This window comes from Podarcis vaucheri (assembly GCF_965113315.1).
Source record: "Podarcis vaucheri genome assembly, chromosome: 8".
NCBI classification, from domain to species: domain Eukaryota; kingdom Metazoa; phylum Chordata; class Lepidosauria; order Squamata; family Lacertidae; genus Podarcis; species Podarcis vaucheri.
Genome location: NC_138766.1, coordinates 39,207,535 through 39,232,514, shown reverse-complemented (window position 1 = coordinate 39,232,514; position 24,980 = coordinate 39,207,535). Strand labels below are relative to the sequence as shown.

The 24,980-nt window shown below is 40.0% G+C and overlaps 1 protein-coding gene and 1 long non-coding RNA gene across 2 annotated transcripts in view; both read left to right on the top strand.

Moving 5' to 3' along the window:
* The window catches only part of ZNF407 (zinc finger protein 407), a 355,845-nt gene that overhangs the window by 230,522 nt on the left and 100,343 nt on the right, over window positions 1–24,980 (top strand). The window contains exon 7 of the mRNA XM_082235255.1: window positions 4,219–4,339. Coding sequence (XP_082091381.1) covers window positions 4,219–4,339 — 121 coding nt within the window. The remainder of the gene's footprint in view (window positions 1–4,218; window positions 4,340–24,980) is intronic.
* LOC309539302 lies at window positions 22,572–24,334 on the top strand. Its single transcript, XR_014222813.1, has 2 exons — window positions 22,572–23,590; window positions 23,834–24,334. It is a non-coding gene; the product is annotated as an uncharacterized lncRNA (long non-coding RNA).

Here is a 24,980-nt window from a genome sequence, read left to right as displayed (position 1 = left end):
TTGAACAAACTCTGAGGGACTACGATTTTACGCACAAGCAGCTCATCATCCCATCACAACTACTGATAAATTTATTTATTTATTTATTTATGTATGTATATTTATTTTAAAGAAAAAAAACTGCTTTACTTAAGAGTAAGAATTCAAGCATAGCTTAGAAATAAAAATGCCAGTAGCATAACATAGAATTAGCAGCAAAATTATAAAGTGGTTAGAAGTCTGTTGTCTGCAAAGCAACTGACAGGATTAAAACCCAGGAAAACAGCAAAACCCAAAGGTGAAACAACAAAATCTTCTCCAAAGCCTTTCTGGAACAACTAAGTGTTGCTGCACAGTGAAGAGTAAGCTAACATGAAGCCATTCACACTTTCTTAGGTTAGGCATTTCATAGTGCTAGAACTTACCTCCTGAACTGATGACAGGAGTAACTTGATCAGGGCATCGTATGTGTGAAGGGGAGATATGGGAGCAGAATGTCCTACGTGTAACCAGGTTATCATTTATACTTTTAAATGTTAGAATTGCAGTTGGGACAATTGGGTATCCAGTGTAAATCATAAAGCAGGGACAGAGAACCTAATGGCCCTCCTGATATCAAGGGCCCCAGGTTGTCATAAAGGACTGGAATAATTTGTTCTGTCTGGCCAACAAAGAGACAACGTGTGTCTGTGTGGCATTCTGATCCAGTTAAATGCTCTACAGCTGTAGTCTTTAACCTTTTCAGACCTAGGACTGACTTTAACTCAGGGGGGGCATTTCTTTTTTCCTTTTTAAACAATATATTTGCATAGTGGTAGTTTTGCCATTTGACTTTCGAACAGGTTGTGGCCCAGCAGCTGGTCCAAACTCACCATTTCAGTACCAATGTTATATATCATTTGTATAGTATGTATTTAGTTCCCCTCCCCTACTAAATACAGCCTTTTAAAAAAATCTTCTCCAGCAAAAAGTGAAGTTGCTATTCTATGATTTAAGAATCCCTTAGAAACTTTTGGAATGATAGTTTTATGTCAAATTATGTGGAAATGTGGTCAGCTCTCAGAATTGTCTTCCAATTCTTATGCAGTGGTAGGAGTTTACAAATGAGTGGTGGGAGTTTTAAAATGTCTGCTTTTTTCTACTTTGGTAAATGCACTAAGTGCTGTATAAAAATGCAGGCTAGCACAATAAAAACGATTCTAAAACATGAAAATACACAGTACAATAAAAATAGCAAATAGTAGAATTTAAACATACAAGAATAGAGCAGAATGTTGTAGCAGCAACATAATAAGCTGACATTATTAGGAAAAAAGACACAAAAGAAAAGGGAAAGTTGCAAAGATTTCAAAAGAACTTTTATTCTGTTATTGTTTCATTCTCTACCCTTTATATCTCTTTATATCCTCCCATCCATCTTGACTTCTATTGTTCTAACTATGGGCACGCGCGTGATATATCATGGTATGAGATTATCTAGGGAAGGGCCATAGTTCAGTGGTAGAACAATCACTTTGCATGAAGAAGGCCCCTGGTTCAATCCCTCCCATCTCCAGGTAGATCTGGGAAAGAGTGCTGCCTGAAACCCTCAAGAAGTGCTGCCACGTCAGTGCAGGCAATACTGAACTAGATGGATCCATGTACTGACTAATACACTGTCTAAGGCAGCTTCCTATATGCCTATGTTCCTTTCCAGTTCCCACAATTTCATATTGGAACTCTTGTAGGTTGATTTACTTTATTCAACTGCTTGAAATTTGTGCTGTGTGTTGTGGCCACTACACCTTAGTTCATGTAGAGCTTTCTTCATTTATAAATATTGGGAGGACTTGTATAAGTGAGAGCTGACTCTGTGGAACAACTCATTGTTTATATATAGCACGCAGAAATGTTCAGAAATACATAGTGAGTTTTGCCCAAATTTAGGTCCAATGCAGTACCCTGTAATCTCTCTCTCTCTCTCTTGCCCATGCTCTAGAGTATCCCTATCAATTTGTACCTGTCCACTACTGAGCATGAATCAACAGTGTGATGCAGCAGCAAAATAAGCTAATGCTATTCTAGGCTGCATCAACAGAAGTACAGTGTCCAGATCAAGGGAAGCCATAATACTGCTCTATTCTGCCTTGGTCAGACCACACCTGGAGTACTGTGTCCAGTTCTGGGTGCTACAGTTTAAGAAGGATATTTTGACAAGCTGGAACGTGTTCAGAGGAGGGAAACCAAGATGATCTAGGGTCTGGAAACCAAGTCATATGAGGAACGGTTGAAGGAGTTTAGTATGTTAAGCCTGGAAAAGTGGGGACCGAGAGAAGATATGAGAGCCATCTTTGAAGACAGAGCAAGCTTGTTTTCTCCTGCTCTGGAGGGTAGGATCTGAACCAATGACTTCAAGTTACAAGAAATAATATTCCGACTAAACGTCAGGAAGAACTTTCTGATAGCAAGAGCTGTTCGACAGTGGAACAGACTACCATGAGACATGGCAGACTCTCCTTCCTTGGAGGTTTTTAAGTAGAAGTTGGATGGCCATCTGTTATGGATGCTTTAGTTGAGATTCCTGCATTGCAGGGAATTGAACTAGATAACCCTCAGCGTTCCTTCCAACTCTACAGTTCTATGATTCTGTACTCTAGTAGGTGAAGCAAGAGACATCCATGACAAAAAATACATGTCTGCCCCTGTGTATAGACCTTTAAGATTAGATCTGCTTAGAGTTTGGCATTTAAAAGTAAAAAGTAAAACTATGAATTGTCATAAGTTACTTAAAAAGAAAAGGAAAATGGAAGATTACAGAGAATGCATGAGATGTGGAAGTGGTCAAACCAATGGTCCATTTAGTCTAGCATCCGGTTTCCAAGAAAGTTCAGCCAATTGTTTTCTGGCCACAGTAAAACATGAAGGCAACACCACTCATCTGCAGCTTGCCATTAGCAGTAGTATATCAATGACTAACAAAATAGATACTATTAGTTTGGCTTATTCCTTCATTAGCTGCTCTGAGTCTTTCCTTATAATCTCTTACTTGGAATTTGCATTCTTTCCTTTCCCTGAAAAACATTTGAGTTAATGTTTTTTGTGTTATGCTCTCCTGCACCCAACACTCATCACTTTATACCCACACATGGACGTCTGAACAATACAGCTTACTAACCTTTTTATTATAGTTGCCTTTATATCACCTCCTGTGTCATACTGGCCTCTTTTGGTTACTGGTTCCTCCACACTCCAATACATACCTTAGCGGAACTTGGAAAGTGAAATTTGAAAGCTGCATATGTTGTTTCTGCTATTAACTTCTACCCACCCAGTGTCTTCCACAGAGATTATCTTATTAGGCTATGTGCAAATTATTTGTAAATGTGCAAATTAAGTTATTTAATACATGCATATACTTGGCATATCTGCTTTAGTGTAATGGGAAGCATATTTTATGCAGCCATTGAAGTTGTGCACTGCTAGTAGAAGTGTTCTGGATCCAGAGGAATAAGTGAATTATTTTGAGCCAAGATAGTGCTCCTCCTGATTGACATATTGCCATTATTTCCATCACAGGGTCCTTTCTGTTCATTTGTGTGAGGTTATTCACACATATTTATGTCTTATGAATTGTTGAACATATGTAGCAAAATTATGTTGTCTTGAGTTGTGAAAAATATGCTGAGGGATTCACAAGTGAAGAATGCACATAGATATTTCTCAGATGAGGACATCAAAGTACCACATTTGTAGGAATAACTGATACTGTCAATCCATTTTTCAGTCCTGGTCTCATACAGTGACTGCCATATGGAGGCCACTTGATGATACCTCCTCATAATAGCTTCTCTATGTGAGATGTATTGGTATGCTCCAGCTTGCTTCAAAAATTGACTGCTACCATGTGGCTTGCATCATTGCTGCTAAAAACCTATTTAATCAGCACTGAGACAAACCGCATTAAGGGGGATGATCCACATGATTACTGAGTACACACAAACAATTTAATACATGGGTTAGCCACTGACGAGAGGCAGTGGGCCAAATCAATTGATACATATGTTGTGTGAGGAGATAACTGGTAGCTCTGGGGAAAATAATGTATAGCAAGGAAGTGATAAAAAAATTGTACTCAGATGTTGAGTATTTCTTTTAGAACTGCAATTTGTATCCACTAATCCAGTTGCATTGTGGGTTAATAACTAAGAAGCTTAACCTCCTTTCTACTTGTAAAAATAAATAACTTTCACTGTTTTGCAGGAGAGAAACCGTTCAAATGTGATGAATGTAACTTTGCTTCCACAACCCAGTCCCATCTGACACGGCACAAACGTGTTCATACTGGAGAGAAACCCTACAGATGTCCTTGGTGTGACTACAGGTAATAGGTTCCTTAGTGAGAATGAAATGTAAATGGATAAATTCATGTAAATTGATAAATAAATATGTTGGCATAAAATCATCATCAGGGCAGCATTAAGATAAATAAGGGGGGCACTTATTTCTCAAAATGTGTTGGGTGGTAATGGAACCCCTGTTCTGAAGCTTTTTGATGTGAGACACTGAAGCGCTAATGCTATTTATTTCACAGATGTTCTAGTGTCTGTTCAAATTCTCTGTGGAGGGACTCCTGATCTGCTTTGCCTTTTCAGATCAGCTGCAGTTTGGGAGGGGAAAAAATCTTGGTTGAGTTGCAGCCATGACACTAAAGAGGAAGGTCCCCTTAAGAATTGAACAGACTCTTTGTCCATTAAGTATTTTAAATGGAAGCACCTGCCTGTTACTTTAGCAACACAGATTCTGGTTTATTTGTGAAAGGTTTGTTCCCCACTGTGGATTCATAGAAAATACTTAGTACGATTCATAGGCAGGATTGGATATCATTTTTTAAATTAGAAAACAGGGCTGAATGGCTATGGGTTTGCCATATTTCAAATGAGATATTGAAACACTGCTTGTCCTTTATAGACTTTCATGGTTACTTCTTACATGAATGGAAATGTTAATCCCATTGTCCTCTTGTTAATCTCACCTTGATGTGTATGCTTCTGTGTTGTTTTGAATCTACCAAAAATGTTCATTGTCAAAGTTGGGGGCAGGGAGAAGAAATTATGGCAAAAGTTGTTTAAAATTAAATATTCCATTAGAAAGTCTTGGTCATCTGTTCCTGTTTGTGCCATGTTAAGTATGACAATGAACTGGGCAATTTGTTGGGATCAATATTTATTTTTCTTAAAACTGTTGATAAAACTTTTTTAAAAAAGGTTTGAATGATGTCTCATGGCACCATAGAATTGAATTTATCTTGAGTGAAAGTAGTCAGCTGTTCAGTGTGTATTTTTCACTACAGAATTAAATTCTGTCATTACAATACCTTACTACAGGCATGACACTGACTTATTTTTAAGTCACGAATATGCCTTTATTTTAAAGAGCTACTAATTCTACAGAAGCATCGTTATGCAGGTTGCCATCTGCCCATTGTTGCTGTTTTTGTTTTGTGTGTATTTCTTTGTAAATTATCAGAGTGAAGGTAGCAGAAGCAAAAAAATTCCATAGAAATAGGTGAGAAGCTTAAAACAGCAAGACCTGCAAACTGCATTAATTTTATAAATGCACCTTTCTAAAATATATGTCACACGTGAAGGATATCCTACAGGCTTACGGATAAATGGCATGCATTTTAATATAATTATGTAAACTAAAATAAAATATTTTACATTTATTATGCATAATAAACTAATTAAACAATGCTTGGTAAGGGATTATAGCCTCTGACATCAAGTGCAGAAGGATTCATTGTGTGGATTCAGCAGCACTTGCATTCCGAGTTAGGGAGAGTGACTCTGCAGAGAACACTTGTCTCTTTTTGGACAGCTTCCCTAGGGAGTTCATGGTTCCCTTTTATTTTTGTATACGCTCAAACTTTGTAAAATAAAGACCCATTTATAATACGTTCCAGTGTATGCAACAATATAATTAGAACAAAACTAGGATGTGGGTGTTCTTTTCAAACTAAATAATCTTTCAGATACTTTTGATACGTCAGCAAATGCAGTATAGCCTGTTGTTTCTCAGTTTTGCAGAGCTTGTGCTGAGATTGCATAATTCTTTATCAGAAGCCAAAAAAAATATGCACTAATGCTTGCAAGGGGAGCCATTGTATGAAACTGATGGTACAGAAGTGTGTGTGTTGTTAGTCACAATAATCTTCAGCTACTTAGCATATGATGACAGGCTGGATAACATTTCATTTAATTTACAAAGTATTGTAAGACTATCCATCTCTAGGAAGAATGTTGCACTTTATGCTCAGGGGACATAATTTTCCTATAGCCAGAGTCTAGCCAGGTTGGGAACCCTACCAGCAAAGTACATGAAAAAGCAAAAATATGAGAAATGAATCTTTCGCTCTGTTACTGATCACATATCACTTAAGTAAGACAGATCAGTGCAGATGGTGACAGCAGTCACGAAATTAAAAGACGCCTGCTCCTTGGGAGAAAGGCGATGGCAAACCTAGACAACATCTTAAAAAGCAGAGACATCACCTTGCCAACAAAGGTCCGTATAGTAAAAGCCATGGTTTTCCCAGTAGTGATGTATGGAAGTGAGAGCTGGACCATAAAGAAGGCTGATCGCCGAAGAATTGATGCTTTTGAATTATGGTGCTGGAGGAGACTCTTGAGAGTCCCATGGACTGCAAGAAGATCAAACCTCTCCATTCTGAAGGAAATCAGCCCTGAGCGCTCACTGGAAGGACAGATCGTGAAGCTGAGGCTCCAATACTTTGGCCACCTCATGAGAAGAGAAGACTCCCTGGAAAAGACCCTGATGTTGGGAAAGATGGAGGGCACAAGGAGAAGGGGACGACAGAGAATGAGATGGTTGGATGGTGTTCTTGAAGCTACCAGCATGAGTTTGATCAAACTGCGGGAGGCAGTGGAGGACAGAAGTGCCTGGCGTGCTCTGGTCCATGGGGTCACGAAGAGTCGGACACGACTAAACGACTAAACAACAACAACAAGACAGATTAAATGTTTTCCCTTCTGAAGTGCTGAGGGGAAGATTGCCTGGTGTCCCATACCAAGATAGGCTGTGCCCATGTTCCCAGGATGTTGAATGTATGGAACGCATTGTAGTCTGTATAAACATGTTAGACGGCATCTAATCAATCCAATACTAACAAAACAACTTGAAATTGCTGACTCATTTCATGTCAAGGTTCTCCTTGAGGATAGGTTTGATACTATTACACTGGCTATAGCAAAATTCTTCATGGAGGCAGTAAAAATCAGAAATCAGTACATACAGGCTAAAGCTCCTCTGTTGGCTAGAAAGGCCAATTTTACACATTAACAACTATTGATATTTACTATTCTTGTACTGTGTATTTTGGGTCTGTGGACTGCAATAAAGCACTTTGTGTGTGTGTGTGTACTTAAATAATTCCACTGAAATCAGTGGCTAATATTTCCTAATAACCTATATATAATCAGAAACATACCATATTTTTTGCACCATAACACTCACTTTTTTCCTCCTAAAAAGTAAGGGGAAATGTCTGTGCGTGTTATGGAGGGAATGCCTACGGGTGGCATGCCTACGGATTTTCCTCCTCTAGAAACTACGTGCGTGTTATGGTCGGGTGCGTGTTATAGAGCGAAAAATACGGTAATTTGTAGCCCTGTGGACTGGCCTAATGGTAACATTTCCTGCACATTATACAAAGTGAAATAAGAACTGGCATCTAAAACACCAGGTCAATGTTCAATGCACAAAAATGATCTCTCCCGCTCCCAGTGTCTGGTGGAAGCTTCTTTGCACACCTCAAATGCCTTCCAAAGATCAGAGAACATTTTGGAGTGACAATTTATGAAGTACAAGCAAGGGTCTGCTTCCAGAATGGAAAAGCAACCAGAGTGGTACCCTAGAGAGTGTGCAGGTTTCTCTGCATACCTGACCGTGGTGTACAAGTCAAATATCTAAGGCATACAAGGAAAAGAGGTGACAAATTTACAATCTCAGATGGTGTCCGGTGTCTTAAGTATTTTCCCACGTATGGGGTTTTTTCCCAAAAAAAAGTTGGAGACGGTATCTCAAAGCATGTGAAGATATAGGAGTTCCTGCATTTAGGAACATCAGAATTTGCTTAATACCATCCCAGGCTGTTTGTTCATCTAGTTCTATGTGGTCTATCTAAATGGCAACATCTTCTCCAGGTCTTAAGACAGTGGTCTTTTCCATCATCTGCAACCTTTGAGCGCAGCAAGATAAGTCTTCGGGAAAATGGCAAAGACAAAAGATGTCCTTTCTTTCTTTCCCCTCATCTTGAAACTCGCTTACCAAACTGCAAGGCGTGAGCTGGAATATAACAGGAGTGGCCAGTACAGAGGGCTGTCACTGTGGCAGCCAGGTCAGAGTAGCAGAGCCAATCTGATGCTCCTGCCGGTGTTCCCAAACCAGCCTGCCCTCAGTGCTGCCAAACCACACCTCCCCACTGGCCATTCCTGGACTACAAGGTTTCTGCTCCAGCCTGTCTTTAGGTCCTGGGGATGCTGTCCCAGGGCCAGCCCAATACACTTTGATGCCTGAGGCAAAGGACATGGTGCTTTCCAGTCTGCATATAGGAGCTGACTGGACTGGTTTTTGAACACTTCAGTGCTGGTGAAGTGACAGCATCCTCCACTGCACCTGAGGGCAGCTGACAAGCTTAGAGGGTGTAGGATAGGCTGTTTGACATGAACAGCTCAGATCTCTAAGAAATAGGAACAGCCAGGGAGGAGAAAGAGGAATGTTCTGGGGACTGCTGCTCCCTTTACACACCCCAGCATCTGCCACATGAGGTGGCTGCCTCATTCTGCCTAATAGCACGGCTGACCCTGCAGGCCCCATTTCTTGTTAATATTTTCTGTTAAAATCATTTAGTGTTTCATCTCCCTCCCTATCTTTTTACAAATTACCTTGTTTCATTCTCCACACTCTTCAGTTTGCCTCATTTTATAATGCTATGGTGAGAAGTGCTGGTGAGAAATAGTTCCCCCTACCCCATATTTATTTAATGTGAAATAAAGTAGTCATCTTAAAAAGAATTTAAAAGCATTTCAAACCCCCCCCCCAAAGGGGGGGGGACCTTTCCTTCAGGTTTTGGGAAGGAATGTGATATTTGATAGATATTTTTGTACAGTGGTACCCAGTGGCGTAGCGTGGGTTCTCAGCACCCGGGGCAAGGCAAGTAATTTGCGCCCCCTAACCCGTGGATTTTAGCACTCGAGTCTCTTCCGCGCCCCCCCCAGATGTTGTGCCAGGTGCAGCAGGCCCCCCTGCACCCCCCACGCTACGCCACTGCTCCCACCACAAGTCTTCAGGACAGCCTTCCGAAGGCTGGCGCGGGGAGAAGGTCTCTCCGCCCCACCACCAGCCTTCGGAGGAGGTCCGAGGACAGTGGGGTTCCTGCTTCCTTGAGGAGGGCCGGCCAAACGCGCCCCCCCCCAAATGTTGCGCCCGGTGCGGCCGGCATCCCTGGCACCCCCCGCGCTACGCCACTGGTGGTACCTTGCAAGACGAATGCCTCGCAAGACGAAAGAGTTTTCCGTTTTTTGAGTCGTTCCGCAAGACGAATTTCCCTATGGGCTTGCTTCGCAAGACGAAACGTCTTGCGAGTTCTTGCGAGTTTGTTTCCTTTTTCTTAAAGCCGCTAAGCCGTTAATAGCTGCTAAGCCGTTAATAGCTGCTAAGCCGCTAATAGCCGTGCTTCGCAAGACGAAAAAACCGCAAGACGAAGAGACTCACGGAACGGATTAATTTCGTCTTGCGAGGCACCACTGTACTTGCTCATTGCATCCAGTTTTTAAAAAATTAACCCCTCATTTTTTAACAGATGGACAGCTTAGTTTTGTCATGCATCTTGTGTTTTTCTTGTCATTCTCTATTAATTACAAGTTTTCACCAGCTACTCTTTAACTTCACATCTTATTTTTGGAAACAATGGAACAATGATCTATTTTGCAACTTTTTAATCTGTAGCAAATCCCATATGCCAACTTTCAAACCTAGGAAGAAGCGATTTCCCAATCTATAGATTTTTCTACTTGTTAAAACACTAGAATAGAAATAACCATGTAATCTAGGTTCTCTTCCAATGAAATTTGTATATTAAATGTGTTCCAGGGGAGTACTTAGAAAGCCCAAGTACAGTAGTGTACATTACAGATATTTTTTTTAAAGGGTATATTCCGTAGTCTCTTTAGCATGACTCTAAATTCAGTCTGACGTACAAATAATTGCATTTCTGTTTTATTATTGCATCCCAATTTTTACTTGTTATGTACACTTTATGTGCCTCTACTATGATTCATATTTCAGATGCTGGACTGGGGGGGGGCAATAATGTCTCATAGCAGAATTGGGTTCTGTCATAGATTCTGGAGCCCAGAATTCGTGGAGTTGTTGACAAGACATTTCATTTGGGGAAGAAGTGCATGCCACTTGTGTTGCTTGCACAACACTCCTTCGGGGGGGGGGGGCACATTGGTAGTAGCATTCAAAGGCGCTCAGCTTCCTCTTTCATGCCCTGTTCTCTTGGCCAGAGGCAAATGTCAGTATGGTGACTGGCTTATAAAGAAAAATGTGTGCTTATTGGAAAGCATGATTATCCCTTAAAACAGTATGTACAGTGCTGAGAACTGTGCTTCTTTTAAGGAGTTATTCTGCATGTCAGAACCATTTATTTAGTACACAGTTTGATAGCAAGCTTGGTGCTTTTCATTTCTTCCTTTCTTTCTTTTTAATGTAGATCCATAAGAGCTAGGTATTTACTTTCTGTATAAAATAACATACCAGGAGCAGAAAGCCAAGTATATTGGGATCTAAGATATATGGTACTAGAAATATTTTTCAACATGAGTATCCTTTATTTTTTAAAAAATAGTAATTACTTTCTGGAGCTTTTTATTGTGCTGGTGATATGAAGAATTCTGTATTATTAATAATATTGTTATGCCCCTTAGCTTTCTGTTCAGTTATTTCATACTGAACTTGTTTTAGCTCTATACTAACATTCTATGATTTACTGTTCCTTGCTTTCCATACTATACTATTTGCAAGACATTTAGGGTGATATCCAACTAAGCCATATTCAGAGATGGAAATCAATAGGCTTAAGTTAGTTATGATTTGACTTAAGTCCATTGATTTCATTTGTGCTTGCTCTGCATATGACTTGATCAGATATCCACTTTAATTTCTTTTTATACCTGCAGGATGGTACCCTCCATTGCTGATCATGCATATTAACAATTTAATCTTATGCTTTAGGTATTAGATCACAGCTTTATATATTCTGCTATGTCATCCTCTGTGTTGCATATGGAGTGGGAAACACGGCCCCTTGCTACTGTGTAGTACCAGTGTGAACTTGATACCTTTTGGGATGTAATACAAGGAACAGACCTCCTTATCTCTCTCTTTGCCAGGGCAGGGATTTCACTGGTGGCTGCTGATGTTATCCCTGTCCAGAGGGTGGTACAGAGTTAGTTGTATTTATTCTACAAAATAGAGACACAATAGAGCTGATGTTTTGAAATTAGCTGTTTTGAAATTCATATTTTCCAAGTTATAAAAAGATTAAAAATCTTTCTAGTTAGCAAATTTAGGTTGGGGATCTTCCTGTTCTACAAGGAAAAGAGAAGCTACAGCTGTTGTTTCCTGTTTATCTTGCATATGTTTCATGTTTCATCCCTTCAGCTTCATTTCTTCTGCCACAAACCACTATCATTACCATTGTTCTTATTATCAGGTCAAAAAAGATGTTTGCTTCATAATTCATCTCAACATGCAACAGTTTTCCTTTTGGATTTATTGTGTATTAGTATGAGTGTAGGCTTAAAGAGAAGTAGGCAACTTTTTCATGTTAACCCCATTCAAAATTTCTATGTTCAGGATGTACAACAACATCCAGAAATTATACTTAACAAAGTTAGTGTATATTTATCTAGCATTGCTGAATCATTAAGCAGATGTTTATTTCTGTGTATAATATATGCTAACTAATATACATTTGGTTTGTGACATAATTAAAAAGTAAACAAGCACTCAGATCAATTAGTGTAACCATTTTTGAAAACAAAGTGGCCTTCTTTCTACATAAGAATCAAAATAAACATGTTTTTTTTAGGTTATGCCTCTTTGGTCTCAATTCCCATTATGAAAGGACCAAGGCTATCTTTGGGGATGGTCATTCTACAAGGAATATCTTTGGACAGTCCCTGGTGTGGTAGTTAGCTATTACTTTATATACATTATGGTAGAAATGCAAGCCTTGCAAGGAAAAACATAAACTATATTTTGACAGTACTATTTTGGCAGTATTCCCCAAGCATTTGAGCTATTATCATGTAATGAAGTTGTTGTGTATGTTCTTTAGTTCTGTGTAGATAATATTGCAAACTCTCCTTTTGTTTTCCTATTCTTGACGATCAAGGCTTCTGTAGTAAAAAGACTGAAATTATTGTTTTGCACTTGTCTCCAACTCTAAAGGGGGTGCAACTGTGGATCTTAGTATCAGTTACACCTATTTCAGAAGAAAGGAGTTGAGAAATTATTTTGTATAAGGAGGTAAAAAGCTTCCTATGGGGATTGATCATGGAAATGGGTCGTGCTAGAGGAGAATGGGGTATAGCCAACCTTAGTCCTACTCAGAGGAGACCCATTGAAATTAATGGGCATGGCTAACTTAGGAACATTAAAGGTCTATCACGAGTAAAACTTGCCTATATACAACTCAACATGTTATAGAAAAGGCCTACTTAGAGGTGTATCTGGGAACTATTTAATGAGGGGATTAGCCGGGCTGAGATAATAGTTCTTCATTTCATTAAGATTCAACTTTTGGGATCTTTTTGTAGATCTCTGTGAGTACAAAAGCTGATTTAATGTTGTTAAGAGCCAACAATTCCTTATTCGGAATAGTTATAAGTTTTAATATATATTCTCATCCATCCCTGTGCTCTGTAAAGAAACCTAAATTTGAGACTTGCATTGCGTAACCAACTGGAAGGAAAGGGGTTGATAGGGATATAAGTGGCATGCACTGGTCTCCCATTGAGCGCTCTGCTACTTTGCCCTCTGCACATGATGGGGGAAGACAGCTGCCAGGTTGTTGACAGGGACTAGTTGGGAAGATGTTTCACCAGTATTGAAAGAAGTTCACTGACTCACGATCCATTTCTGAATGTGGTTCAAAGTGCTAGTGCTTATCTTTAAAGCCCTGTATAGCTTAGGGCACTGGTACCTGAAGAAACACTTGCTCCTATACAAACCAGCCTGTGTATTAAAGTCATTGTTGAAGGATCTCCTTCAGATGCTTCTGGTGACCAGAACTGGGAACTCTCTCAGTGGAATTCACTCCTCAGGGAGGGTACCGGGGTTCTTTAGAACTAGATGAAGATGTATTGCAATATTATTGCATTGTATTTTTTAAAAAAAACAAAAACAAAAAACCTTGTTTTTGTCCTTGTGCTGAAGATGTTTTACTGAAATACAGTATACGAATCTTTTAAATAAATAAAATGAAAAATGAAGAGAGTGAAATTAGGTCTGTTACTGCCCACACAGAATTGTGCCTAAAATGTCGCTAAAACTATATGAGGTGCTAAAATCATAGTTAAAAGTACTGTTGGACAGGCCTGGTTATCCTGGAGACAGAATAACTTGATCATCCTTGAAAACTACTGCATGAGCACCTTTTATATGTTTGAATTGTGAAACTGAAGTGGTCTGTTTCACATTGTGCTCACCTCAAGTTTTCTTTATAATTTAAAATGTTCCCTAAGAACATTTGATTTAGTTATTTTCTGGATAACCTCTATGCTTAAAATTCATTTTAAGGAGTCCCTCATAAGGAGCTAACAATTAAATAGTATATGACTGCATTGTGGTTATAAGACATGACTTATTTATGCTTGTGTGTGTATATTTTTACATTTTCCATCTTGCTTTAACCCAAAGGCAAAGGGAAATATAACAGTGTTTATAAATGTAATATGTAATAAATGTAATATAAGTTACAGCAGAAAAAAACCTTCTTAAAATGAAAACTACTTTGAACTTAGGGTTGATATCCCAAAGGCTCAGATAATATGTTTCAGGTTGCAAACTGAAAAGAAACACACACTAAGGAGTAAGTCCCATCAAACAGTGGAACTTACTTCTGAGGAAATATGCATAGGATTGCATTGTGAGAACAAATTAAAACATATATTGTATTAAATTAATTTCTAGTTTCTCAGGCCCTCACTACCAAACAAGGCAACAGCAACTCTACACTGCTTTCAAAAGATGCTACCAAAGTATGGAGCAGCCATTGGGCATGGATATATGTAGGATAGCTCACATGTTCAGCCAGCTAAAGGACCTCCTGCATAGTGGAGGAGCAGGCATACATGGCAGCAGGGGTGCCAACTTGAATAAAATATTGGGGAGAGGTAAGCCCCACCTTGCATAATCATAAGACATGGTGCATGCACACCATTTGAATAGCCCAGCCCCTCAAATATTTTTGGGGGCGGCCCAAGGGACCTTGGCCCCTAGGAGTTGGCTGCATAAATGAATGACAGACACATCACTCCACAGGTGGGGCTGAATGCATGTAAATGCAGTTAGTGCAATCTTTGATCACCTTTATTTTGAGCGAGAATATGAACCATTTTTTTGCTTGGCCAAACCCAAATAAAGCACTGTGACTTCATTTACAGTGAATGCATTTTCTTTTCTAACCTGAATGCTAGATGAGTAAGTCAAGCATCCAGCCAGCTCAGAGCTAGAAAAGGGAAAGTGCCTGGAGCTGAGGGTACATTAACTGTGACTCTGCAAGAATTGTAATTGTTGCTCAATATTCACTTTATGCAGAAAATACATTGTTGTTCTTAATGAAAACTTTCCAATGCCTTTGCTTTGCCATAAATTATTGTTTAAACTAAGCAAGTTGTATGCACATCCCACTTTCTTTGGGTTGAATCAACATGGAGACTGAAGCAAAAAGAATAAAATAAGTGGGGGAGAGATGTCAGAGGTTAATAAAAGAGTTGTAGCGATAGGGGAACTAAGAGAGTAGAGATGCAGGTAAGGTGTGGGTAAAGATGGCCCAGGAAAATATTTAGGTTATGGGGAAGATTTAAAGAAAAACAGGGAGATGGCTGGACTATCATACAGGAGGGAAAACATGGCAAAAAGCACTGAGATAAGCCTGTGAGAAAAAAGGGTGTATAGCAAATGGGCTTGTGTGAACTGAAAGAATCAATAAGACGAAGGAGACAGTATAATTAGGTAGAGATGAAAATCGGTCTAGGTAAGACTGTAAGTCTAACATTGTGAGTACTGGTCATCTACTACATCCTGGCCAAAGAGATGAGAAGCATTTTTCCACCCTGTTGCTTCCCTGGGTTCTTGATTGCAAACAATTACAGATGGTCAGGGTGCCAAGTATGGTTGCATGTGCACCATCTAAGTTTCCACTTGGAATATTGCTGTTTTATGCATAGTTAGGTCAGAGAGGCAGTGCGTTTCAAAAGAAATTTTAAGCTTGGGGTTGATGCCAAGAGGGACAGGGAGTCTTTGCAAGCGATATAAAGAGAGAGAGTATATTTAATGATAGTTAACCTACTTTTAGAAGTAGCCAACTCTAGGCATCCTCCTCCCTAGCTACTAGCCTCTGTCTTGTCATTGTTGCTGTGAAGCAGCTTTCTTCCCAGCAGCTAATGCCAATTCTCTGCACTAGGCTTTCTCTGCCATGAGCATAGGGACAGAATATGAAGCTACGATTCCTGAAGCTGAGCAGGAATCCACAGAGGAAGTGGTTTTTGCTATTATACCCAAAAGCAGGTTACTTCACTGTGGTGCAAGGAAGTACCAGAAGATGATCTGTGACTCACCAGACACAATTTGTCCCCCAGTTGTATATTTTTCTTCTTCCTTTCTCAAGGCAGATTATCAAGTTCAAAGTCTAGCCCTTAGTCTTGCTCCCCCCCCCTCCTTTCCTGGCTGAGTGGAACAGCCTGCATTCTACAACTGTACTATCTTTTTATATTTTGCTCAGCAGTGATATTGCTATTAAGATACATGTCCAAAAAGCTCTGCAGTTTATATTGCTATAAAACTTCTCTTTGTGTTATGTGCCTATAAATATATCAGAGCATTTTAGATGACATCATAAACTATTTGAAAATCACACTTTATGATACCACCAAGAACCTCTTAAAATAAGGTATTTATACATTTACATCCCTTGCATGCACACCCATCCTTTCAACCCCCTTCAGGCTAATTATTAAATTTTTGCAGTGACAGGGCAGGGCTGCTGACTTGGGGCCTTTCTGGAGCATCATAGACACACAGTTGTTACTCAGTTGTGCCATTTTGAGAATGAGCTTTAAAGGTGTTTTAAATTGCAGTTTATGTTTCTGACTGCTTTAGAAGCTGAATGCTCCCTGATGTACCCTTCTAATGAAAGCACTGACTTTGCCTTTTAAAATTTGAATTTGGGGTGGTGGTCGGAAAGTGATGAATGTTAAGACAGCAAGAAACAAGTATGGTCAGAAGAAGTGAGCCATTTTCAGAAATACCTATGGCAACGAGGGAAATCCTTGCTCACGGTTGCCTGCCAGTGGTTATTAATTAGTCAGAGGAAGCCAGTACATGTACCTAGTTGTTTCCAGAACTAGAAGCAAATAAATCAGGAGCCCAACATAGGAGCAAATAACAATGGATTTGGTGGGCTAATTTGGATGTTCAAATCTCTTCCATGGCTGCATGGAGTGAGTAGCATATGATCTAGAGCAATCTACAAATACAAGCAGCAATATTAATGCCTAAGACAACTTCTGAAATGAATTGCCATGCTCTCTCAAATCACCACCAGAAAGCAGAAAAAGGAAAAAAACACCATCATTTTCAAATTCTCCACTTTCATTACCTTCTTTCCATGACCTCCTCCTCCTCCCATCTCTTGTATCTTGATTAATAATTGTCACAACAAATCCTTTCCATAATTCATAATATTCTGTCATTACATTACCTTACTCTATTTTCATCTTATCTTATAAAAAACCTTAAAACTTAAGACTTAAATCTTATTTTTACCAGCTTCTCATAACCATTACCTTTTTACCTAATTCTTTAAACATTTTTACAAGAGCCAAGTAATTTCATTTCAACATTTTCCCAACGTTCATAAAACATTTCTAATGATAAAAAAGAGAATAAAAACAATCCAATCTTCTTCCAGTGTCCCCTTCCCCCGGCTGACTTCCTGTTTAGACCTTCCCGTTTCAGTACCAAATTAAGGTAAATTTTTAAGTCCAATTCCTTTCTAATCGCCAGTTCTTATTTGAAGTCCAATTGTTCAATATTTGAGTACTCACGGGTGGTTACTTTAGATGCCAAATTTTCCCAGGAAAAAGGCAGTGCTCTCCGGCAATGGCTTTGTGGCTTCGCTCCACAGAAATAGCAGTTGACTCACAGCACCGCACCACTTCCTCCTCTTCACTTCGGAGCCCGTTAGTGGGTTCCTTTGCGGGTTGGGGGGGCGCTAAAGGTGCCCGCTGAGTCCCACGGTCACAGGCTTCATCCGCCTGTGATTTCTGAAAGGGTCCCCGCTTCGCTGCAGCGGAAAAGACCCGTTTCGCGCGGAGCTGGTCCCTCCGGTTCAGAGGGAGTCCGCCATTGCCGATGGCGCCACCCCGGAAGTCTCCACTGCTGTCTTCCTGTTCAAAGGCAACATGGACAGGAGTGGAGAAGCCTCTCTCCTAGCAGTATTCTCATAAACAATTTTTTAGTGATTGTGTGTGTGTGTGTGTGTGCGCGCGTGCATCTGTTTGGGGAAGACAGCAAACTAGTGTCTGTCGTGAGGCATGAGGCTCTATCAACATGTCTCATGCATGATTACTGACTGCCCAGTACTTGCCAGTGTGGGGCTGCTCACATTATGGCACACACCTGCAATGTGCTAAGCTGGCAGCCCACCTGCTTCCTCCACTTCCTTGCAAGGCCCACCGGTAAGGACTACAGGTCCTTTTTGCTCAGCTGTGGCAGCCTCTTACTTTTTAGCACACAACATCCCTAGGCCAACTAACAGTAAGATAAGAGATCAGGAATTAAAATAGGAATTACAATCATGTTAAGCCAAATTACAAAAAATGCACCAGTCTTGATGGGGCAGGGCCCAGTAGAAGGTTTGGTGGTTAGCTTGCCTTCCAATCCTGGTGTGCACTCCTCCACCTTGCCTTCCAAAATACTTGCATCAACCCTCTCTGCCAGGCATGAGCACCCACTCTGCAAACACTCTGCCATCTTAATAACCCCCTAAAAACCATTTCACATGCCAAAATAATTCCCTCCTTCAGTTCTGTCAGCCTAAACATCCCTTTTATTCAAGAATCATTTTCACTCACCAAGGAAATAACCGTTTCATACCACTTCCTTTCACTTGGTTGCCAATGTAGCAGCTCTTTTTATATTTCTTGACAATTACTTTGTATTTTTTTATGAAAGGGAGGCAGTACCGACCATTGGTAAATCAGCCTCATTTCTCCACTGGGAGCATCATTTCCTTGCTGTGGAGATAAATTAAATGGTCAAGGTGCTGTGGTCATATCTGGCATCCCACAAACCCTGAGCCTTATGTTTGAGACTTGTTTTTCTATTTATTCTTGTAATAATACCTTTTTCTTGACTGCATTCCCCCCCCCTTTTTCGGACAGCATATTTCAATTAGCATCAGTGAGTTTTTTATATAAAAAAATTAAGTATTAAGATACAAATATGTTTTTTGTACCTTTTGTTGTATTTTCCCTACTTTCATAATTCTTAAAAGTGCAACCTCAAAACCACTTTATACAGATAGTTACCCTTAACACCCCAGCAGTGAGGGAGGTTAGCAGGAAGGAAAGGGTTTTGTGATTCCTAGTAGTGTTGGGTGGTAATTATTGTAGAGCAAAGGCATACGATTTGCTGTATGTGATATAGCATTAAACATGCTTCACAGGCCTGTCCCTTTAATGATAGCTGTATATCTTTTAGTTCCTCATGACTTAACTCAAGGCTTTGCAAATTCCTTTGCTATGATGCAAAATAGTTTCAAAAGAGTTCTCTGGTTTTTATTAAAGGGATCTTATTTTAGTTTAAAAGTGGAATATATGTTTTCTTTAGCTGTAAAAGCACAATCAAGGCAACATGATAAGTGAGTCAGTGTTGTAAAAGTAAAACTAATTTTGCCTTCACTCACATGAGCTATAGAAGGAGGAAGCTTTATTGTCCCTTGGAAGGTGATAAGGCAGAGTAATTGTATATTATACTGTCCTGGAACATCTGCCTGAAGACTGTTGGAGCAATTCATCTATCATGGACAATGCAGCATGTTTTGTCTTTCTGCTTTAACCCATCCCCACTTGCTTGGCCTGCACGGAGGTTTTGATAGGGACTATGCCTGGGCTGGGGCTCACATTAATCAGTCCCCTTGTTCAACACTCCAGCTGACATAATTACAACCTGCGCACAGCAGTTATTCAAGTCGAGTCCTTGTCACTCGTGGTGCGAAACTACACAGCTCAGATCCCGAAGGAGATTGCCTTATCACACAGAACAAGGGCTCACAGGAGTTGAAGAGAATAGAAATGGGAAAATGTCTTCCGGGAGTACTATATATTCCTTTAAAATAAGACATTTGAGAGACTTACAAGGGACAAAGAGAAGCATTGTGCAGGCTCTGAAATGAACCCAGTTATTATTTTTAAAAAGATTACACAGGCCATTTTTGTGGAACGGACAGGGATTATTAAATAAATTCAGTGGTTCCTGTCTCTTATCATTCAGTGCCTCTGTCCTATTAGCGTTCGTGTGTACTTGTTCTCTCTCTCTCTCTCTCTCCTTCCCTCTCCCTCTCTCTCTCTCTCTCTTTTCCCATAAGTGATAGAATAGTTTTTGGACTAGTAGAACATGTAAGCATCCCTAAGTAGAAAGCTGCAAAGCACAACTATTGCTGGTGGTGCCAGTAACACGTGAGCCTATCTGGGTCTGAGTTAAAGGCAAGAGAAGTTACTTGCAAAAAATGGGATTTTGGAGGGGAACAATGGTATAGATATTCCCCCCCCCCCATAGAGCAGCTTGGAAATATTAGAAATGATATTTCATTAACTTGCCTAACTTTGCCATCCCACCTTTGCCATATGCCAGAACCCTTATATGCCAGTGCAATCACTGAGATCATCTGGAGAAGCAATGTTAGTTATTCCCTATTTTTTCAGAAGCCCAGCTGGCTTCAACTAGAAGTTGGGCATTAATGTTGCTGGTCCCATGCTGTGCTATACTTCTACAGCAGATTCAGCAGCCATCCTTTCTTCTGCTTTTTATGTCAACAGGGCTACGCCGTTGTTTAAAGTTTTTCAACTTGAGCTAGTCAATTATTTATTTGTTATTGTATTTATGACACTGTATGTTTTATTGTACTTGCATATTTTATTGTACTCTACCTTGGTGTTTTATATGAGGGACAGTCTATAAATATTTTTCTATACAGAAATAAATGCTTGTTTTTTACAATTATCCAATGCTGCTGTTTCCCAGTATTAGAAAGAAGATATTCCCTTCTTCTTTTTCTTTTGCCCGCAGTTAAGCTTAATTCCCCAGCCCTCCCTGTTATCTTGAAGGACCCACAGCTGGAATGAATTTGTCAGTGTATTCTGGCCTCATTGGCCCCGCCCTCTTAGCAGCACCTGCAAAAAAGAATTGCCATTTACCGGTAATCAGAAGAATACTGGCTTGGCCCAGTCAGTCCCACTGAGACATGGAGCTCACTTGGGGAAGATCTACACTCGTAGTTTTTTACGTTAAGGAAGGGCTAAGGAATGGTTTTGATAACCATATGGCCACATGACATTCTCCTTTTAACATTAGTTAAATGTGACACCAGAAGGCACTACAGAGCATCCAGCTACCAGCTGTAGGAAGACAGCATTTTGATGGAGGTAAGAAATGTTTTATTTTGCAAGTATGCCCTGTGACATTTTAGAATGATATATCTAATATCGTTCTAATAATGTTAAACAGGTCAGTGTAAATCCAGCCTTGGTGACCTCAAGACAGTCACTTTCCACCTAAGCTACCGGAAAGGGTTGTTTTTAGGATACAATGAGGTTGCAGGGACTGTGTACACCACCTTGAGTTCGTTAAATAAAAGGCAGTATATGTGAGAAGTAAACAAGCAAAGAAATAAATTATTTAAAACTTAAGAAGTTTTAGCCTAGAAACATTTTGTTTGCTCCACTTGTGCATGCTTCCTCCAGTCTAGGCATCAAAGAAATTAAATGATGCAAATTTACACTCTCTTGATCCAACCACATTTGTTTCATAGCTTCTCCAGCTGACGCATCAGGCCATAATTTACATGTGGTGTTACAGTTTTAGAAGTGACTGTATAAAAGCATCAGACTCTTACAGAGGGTGTTTAACACAACATGCCTAATTTCCAGTGTACATTTCTATGCTTTTAACACCGAGGAGCCATCTTGTTCCCGATGCAGAAAACATAGGGAGCTTTCTGACTCAGACTACTTAATGGCCAGGCCAAAATGTGGCCTGGTTATGCTGCCCTTAGCTTACAAGATAGCCATTAATTCATCTTTGGGGCCTCTGCAGTACCATATTTAAGAATGTGCCTTTGCATGCAAGCAAGTATGACAATTATGTGAAAAAGAGATTTGCTACATTCCAGTAAGTTTTGGTGGTAGTTTCCCCCCACCCCGCACCCCAGAATAATTTAGAAAGCTCAGTGTCAGGAACCAGCTGGATGCTGAGGAGAAGCGGGGTTGGAAACTGAAGGGATCACTGATCAGGCAGAGCCTGTAACAGCCAGGAGATAAGAGTCAGAGGCAGGAGAATCTGCAGGATTGGAGAATGAAGAATGGGTGTAGGAGGAGGGGGAGATAGGTCAGACTAGTGTAGTCAAGGGCTTCTACACCTCCTCCTGCTGCTGCCCCCACCTCTCCTGCTCCACTGTCTCTCAGGACCAGAAGAGGATTAACAGGGGAGGGGCAGAAACAGGTAACATGCAGGCATAGTCTTTGCCTGCTTTCACACAGCTCTGGTGAGGGAAATACATACGCTGAGGGGACAAGGCCTCTCTGTTGCGGCAACTGCTTCATCGGTGCACACCTAGGGGTAGCTTGGAGACGTAGGATCAAGGGACATGCCCTTTCCTAACTTGTAAGTGTACTTTTGACAATAAAGAGTTAATTCCTCACTCTGGACATTCCTGGCGTGAAAGTGCCATGACAAAGAGAAGGACAGACTTTGAGTGTGCAGAAAACCTTATTCTTGGATTTTAAGAAGATCAATAGTATTTCTTACAGTGATGATGTGAGGCAACCACGTATGATATAAGTTTTGCAATCCACAGACAAGTACATATGTGAAAAGCAGAAACAATACGATTTGGTTTGGTTTGGTTTTATTTTTAAAAACTTTATGTAGAATTCACACAATGAACATCTCATAATAAATATGGGATTTGTGTTACCATCTTGGACGAACTAAATTTTGCATTCAGGAATTGAATCTGAGCAGGTGAAATGAAATGAAAGAGACAGAGAGGGAGACTTGTTTTCTGTCTCTGGCTATACAAGATGGTGAAGGCAGTACAATAGCTAAAGGAAATAATCATTTAGAGTAGAGGTGATAGAGACAGTACTGCTTTGGACACTCAACCAGGCAGTAGATCAACAGGATTTTCCCTCTAGGGAGCTATGTCTGCTACAAGAGTGGCTGAAGGAACTGACACAAAGGGCCAGTTGGAAGAAGTACCATCTGCATATAGGATTGACAGGCAGCCTTCAGGGTGTGTTGCTATCATTTCTGACTCCAGCAAAGTTCAGAGTCTCTTTTCATCTCATTACAGCAAGCAGAATCTATGAGCTTTCATAAACTCCATCTGTACATTTACATTTGTGAGCATATTTTCTGCATTTCTGTAGATGTACAAAGAATTGTAAATTCTCTTTCACTGTATCCTGACTGCTTTTATTACTGCTATTTATTTGGAATATATGTATGTGTATTACTTACACACACACACACACACACACACACATATGGAGAGTATAATAATATTTCGTAGGAGGCAAAATGTAATAAATGGATTGCTAAAGTCCTCCCCATCCCCTGTCCAACCCATTTTTGAGCAAAAGGGGCAATCCCATGACTACTGTGTAAATTTCACATCATTTTTCAATTTCATTTCAAGCATCTGTATAATTCCACTGAGATTGATGAGACCACTTAAATGTCAAAATTATGGCATATTCTTGAACATTTTAAAACAGATACCTTTGTATAAAATACAATTCATTTTCTGATACATTTTTACATTATACCCCTAAAAGGTTCCCCTCCTCCAAGTTCTAGTTGAAACTGAGTTCAGACTTGTGCAAATTTTCAAAGTTTACATTGTTCTGTTCTGTTCCTCTTGGTCTCAGCTTGTGGTTCATAAGAGATGACAGAATGTTAGTAAATGTGGTTGCAGAACAAAGAGCATTATTGGGGCACTGAGCGATGTTTGGATATTTAGACTTTTGGCTATACAGTGGTACCTCGGGTTAAGAACTTAATTCGTTCCGGAGGTCCGTCTTAACCTGTAACTGTTCTTAACCTGAAGCACCACTTTAGCTAATGGGGCCTCCTGCTGTCGCCGCACCGCCGGAGCACGATTTCTGTTCTTATCCTGAAGCAAAGTTCTTAACCTGAAGCACTATTTCTGGGTTAGCGGATTCTGTAATCTGAAGCGCATGTAACCTGAAGCGTATGTAACCCAAGGTACCACTGTACGGAGTTAATTTTCCAATCGATATAGTTAAGCAAAAACAGATTAGTTGGACTGTGTATTATTTGAACTATATTACCCTAGTATGAAACTGTACATAAAATGCAACCAGTTGTTGCTTTTAAGAATATAGCTTCCCTGCTGACATAGTTAATGGCCCAATTTATGCATCATATGCTGCTGTATGCTTCTACAAAAAGCAGATACTATTATGTGGTATCTGTCAATTCAGAGAAGAGGGCTCTGGTTCTAGGTAAGGTTTTTTGTTAATAAAATGTGGAAAAGCTACTAATAACATGTGAATTTATTCTAAATCTAACATCTGAATTCTCTGTTTGTGCCACTCTTAACCCTAGGTATCTGTTGCCATTCGGTATTCCTTGTGCCCAGTGCTATTTTTCTAGAAAAAGAGGTGCTGAAGCTCACCACTAACTCCTCCCTTGTTTTTTTAGAATTGCAATGGCGCCTACTTGAGAGGTGCCGGAACTGAGTTCCAGAGACTTCCGGGTGGGGAAAAAAGCCCTGTTTGTGCCAAATCTTTCAAAATACAATGGAAGAGTAGCTGAGCTTTCTTCAGCAGTCAAAGTGGCTTGCAGCCTCGTGTATATAAAGCACCAAATGTTTTTTGTTTGCATCTTATTTTTGGATGGTGAAGAATATATCACTGCAACTCTTCCTTTAGCTAATTTCTTAGCATTTATTTTCTTGTGTGCAAAGGAGCGAATGCTGCTTCAGAACAGCTACCCGCTTAAACATTCGTATTTACAGGAGTTACTTTGTACATTCTTTTATTTTACACTTCGGAAACTGGTGTGTGCTAGAAGGGTGACTGTGAATGTGTGTGTGTGTGGTCGGAGCTGCCATTTGGACATACAACTTTTGCTGAAGGGATACTGGGACAAGAGCAATAACTTATCAGTTTTCTCAAGCATTTCAGTGCTGATGCGCAGGTTCTAGCTCCTGCCCTACAGGCCTCTGCTACTTTATAGCAGCCAGCATTGGACATCTGTCACACATACTGTATGTCATAACAAATAGATCATAAAAAAACCTTGCAAAGCTACAAATGCGGAAAAGCTGAAAGCATTGTTACCACAAAGCACTAGCATTACTCCAGTACTGTCAGTATTAATTCCAAGCAGGTTTTGATTATTTT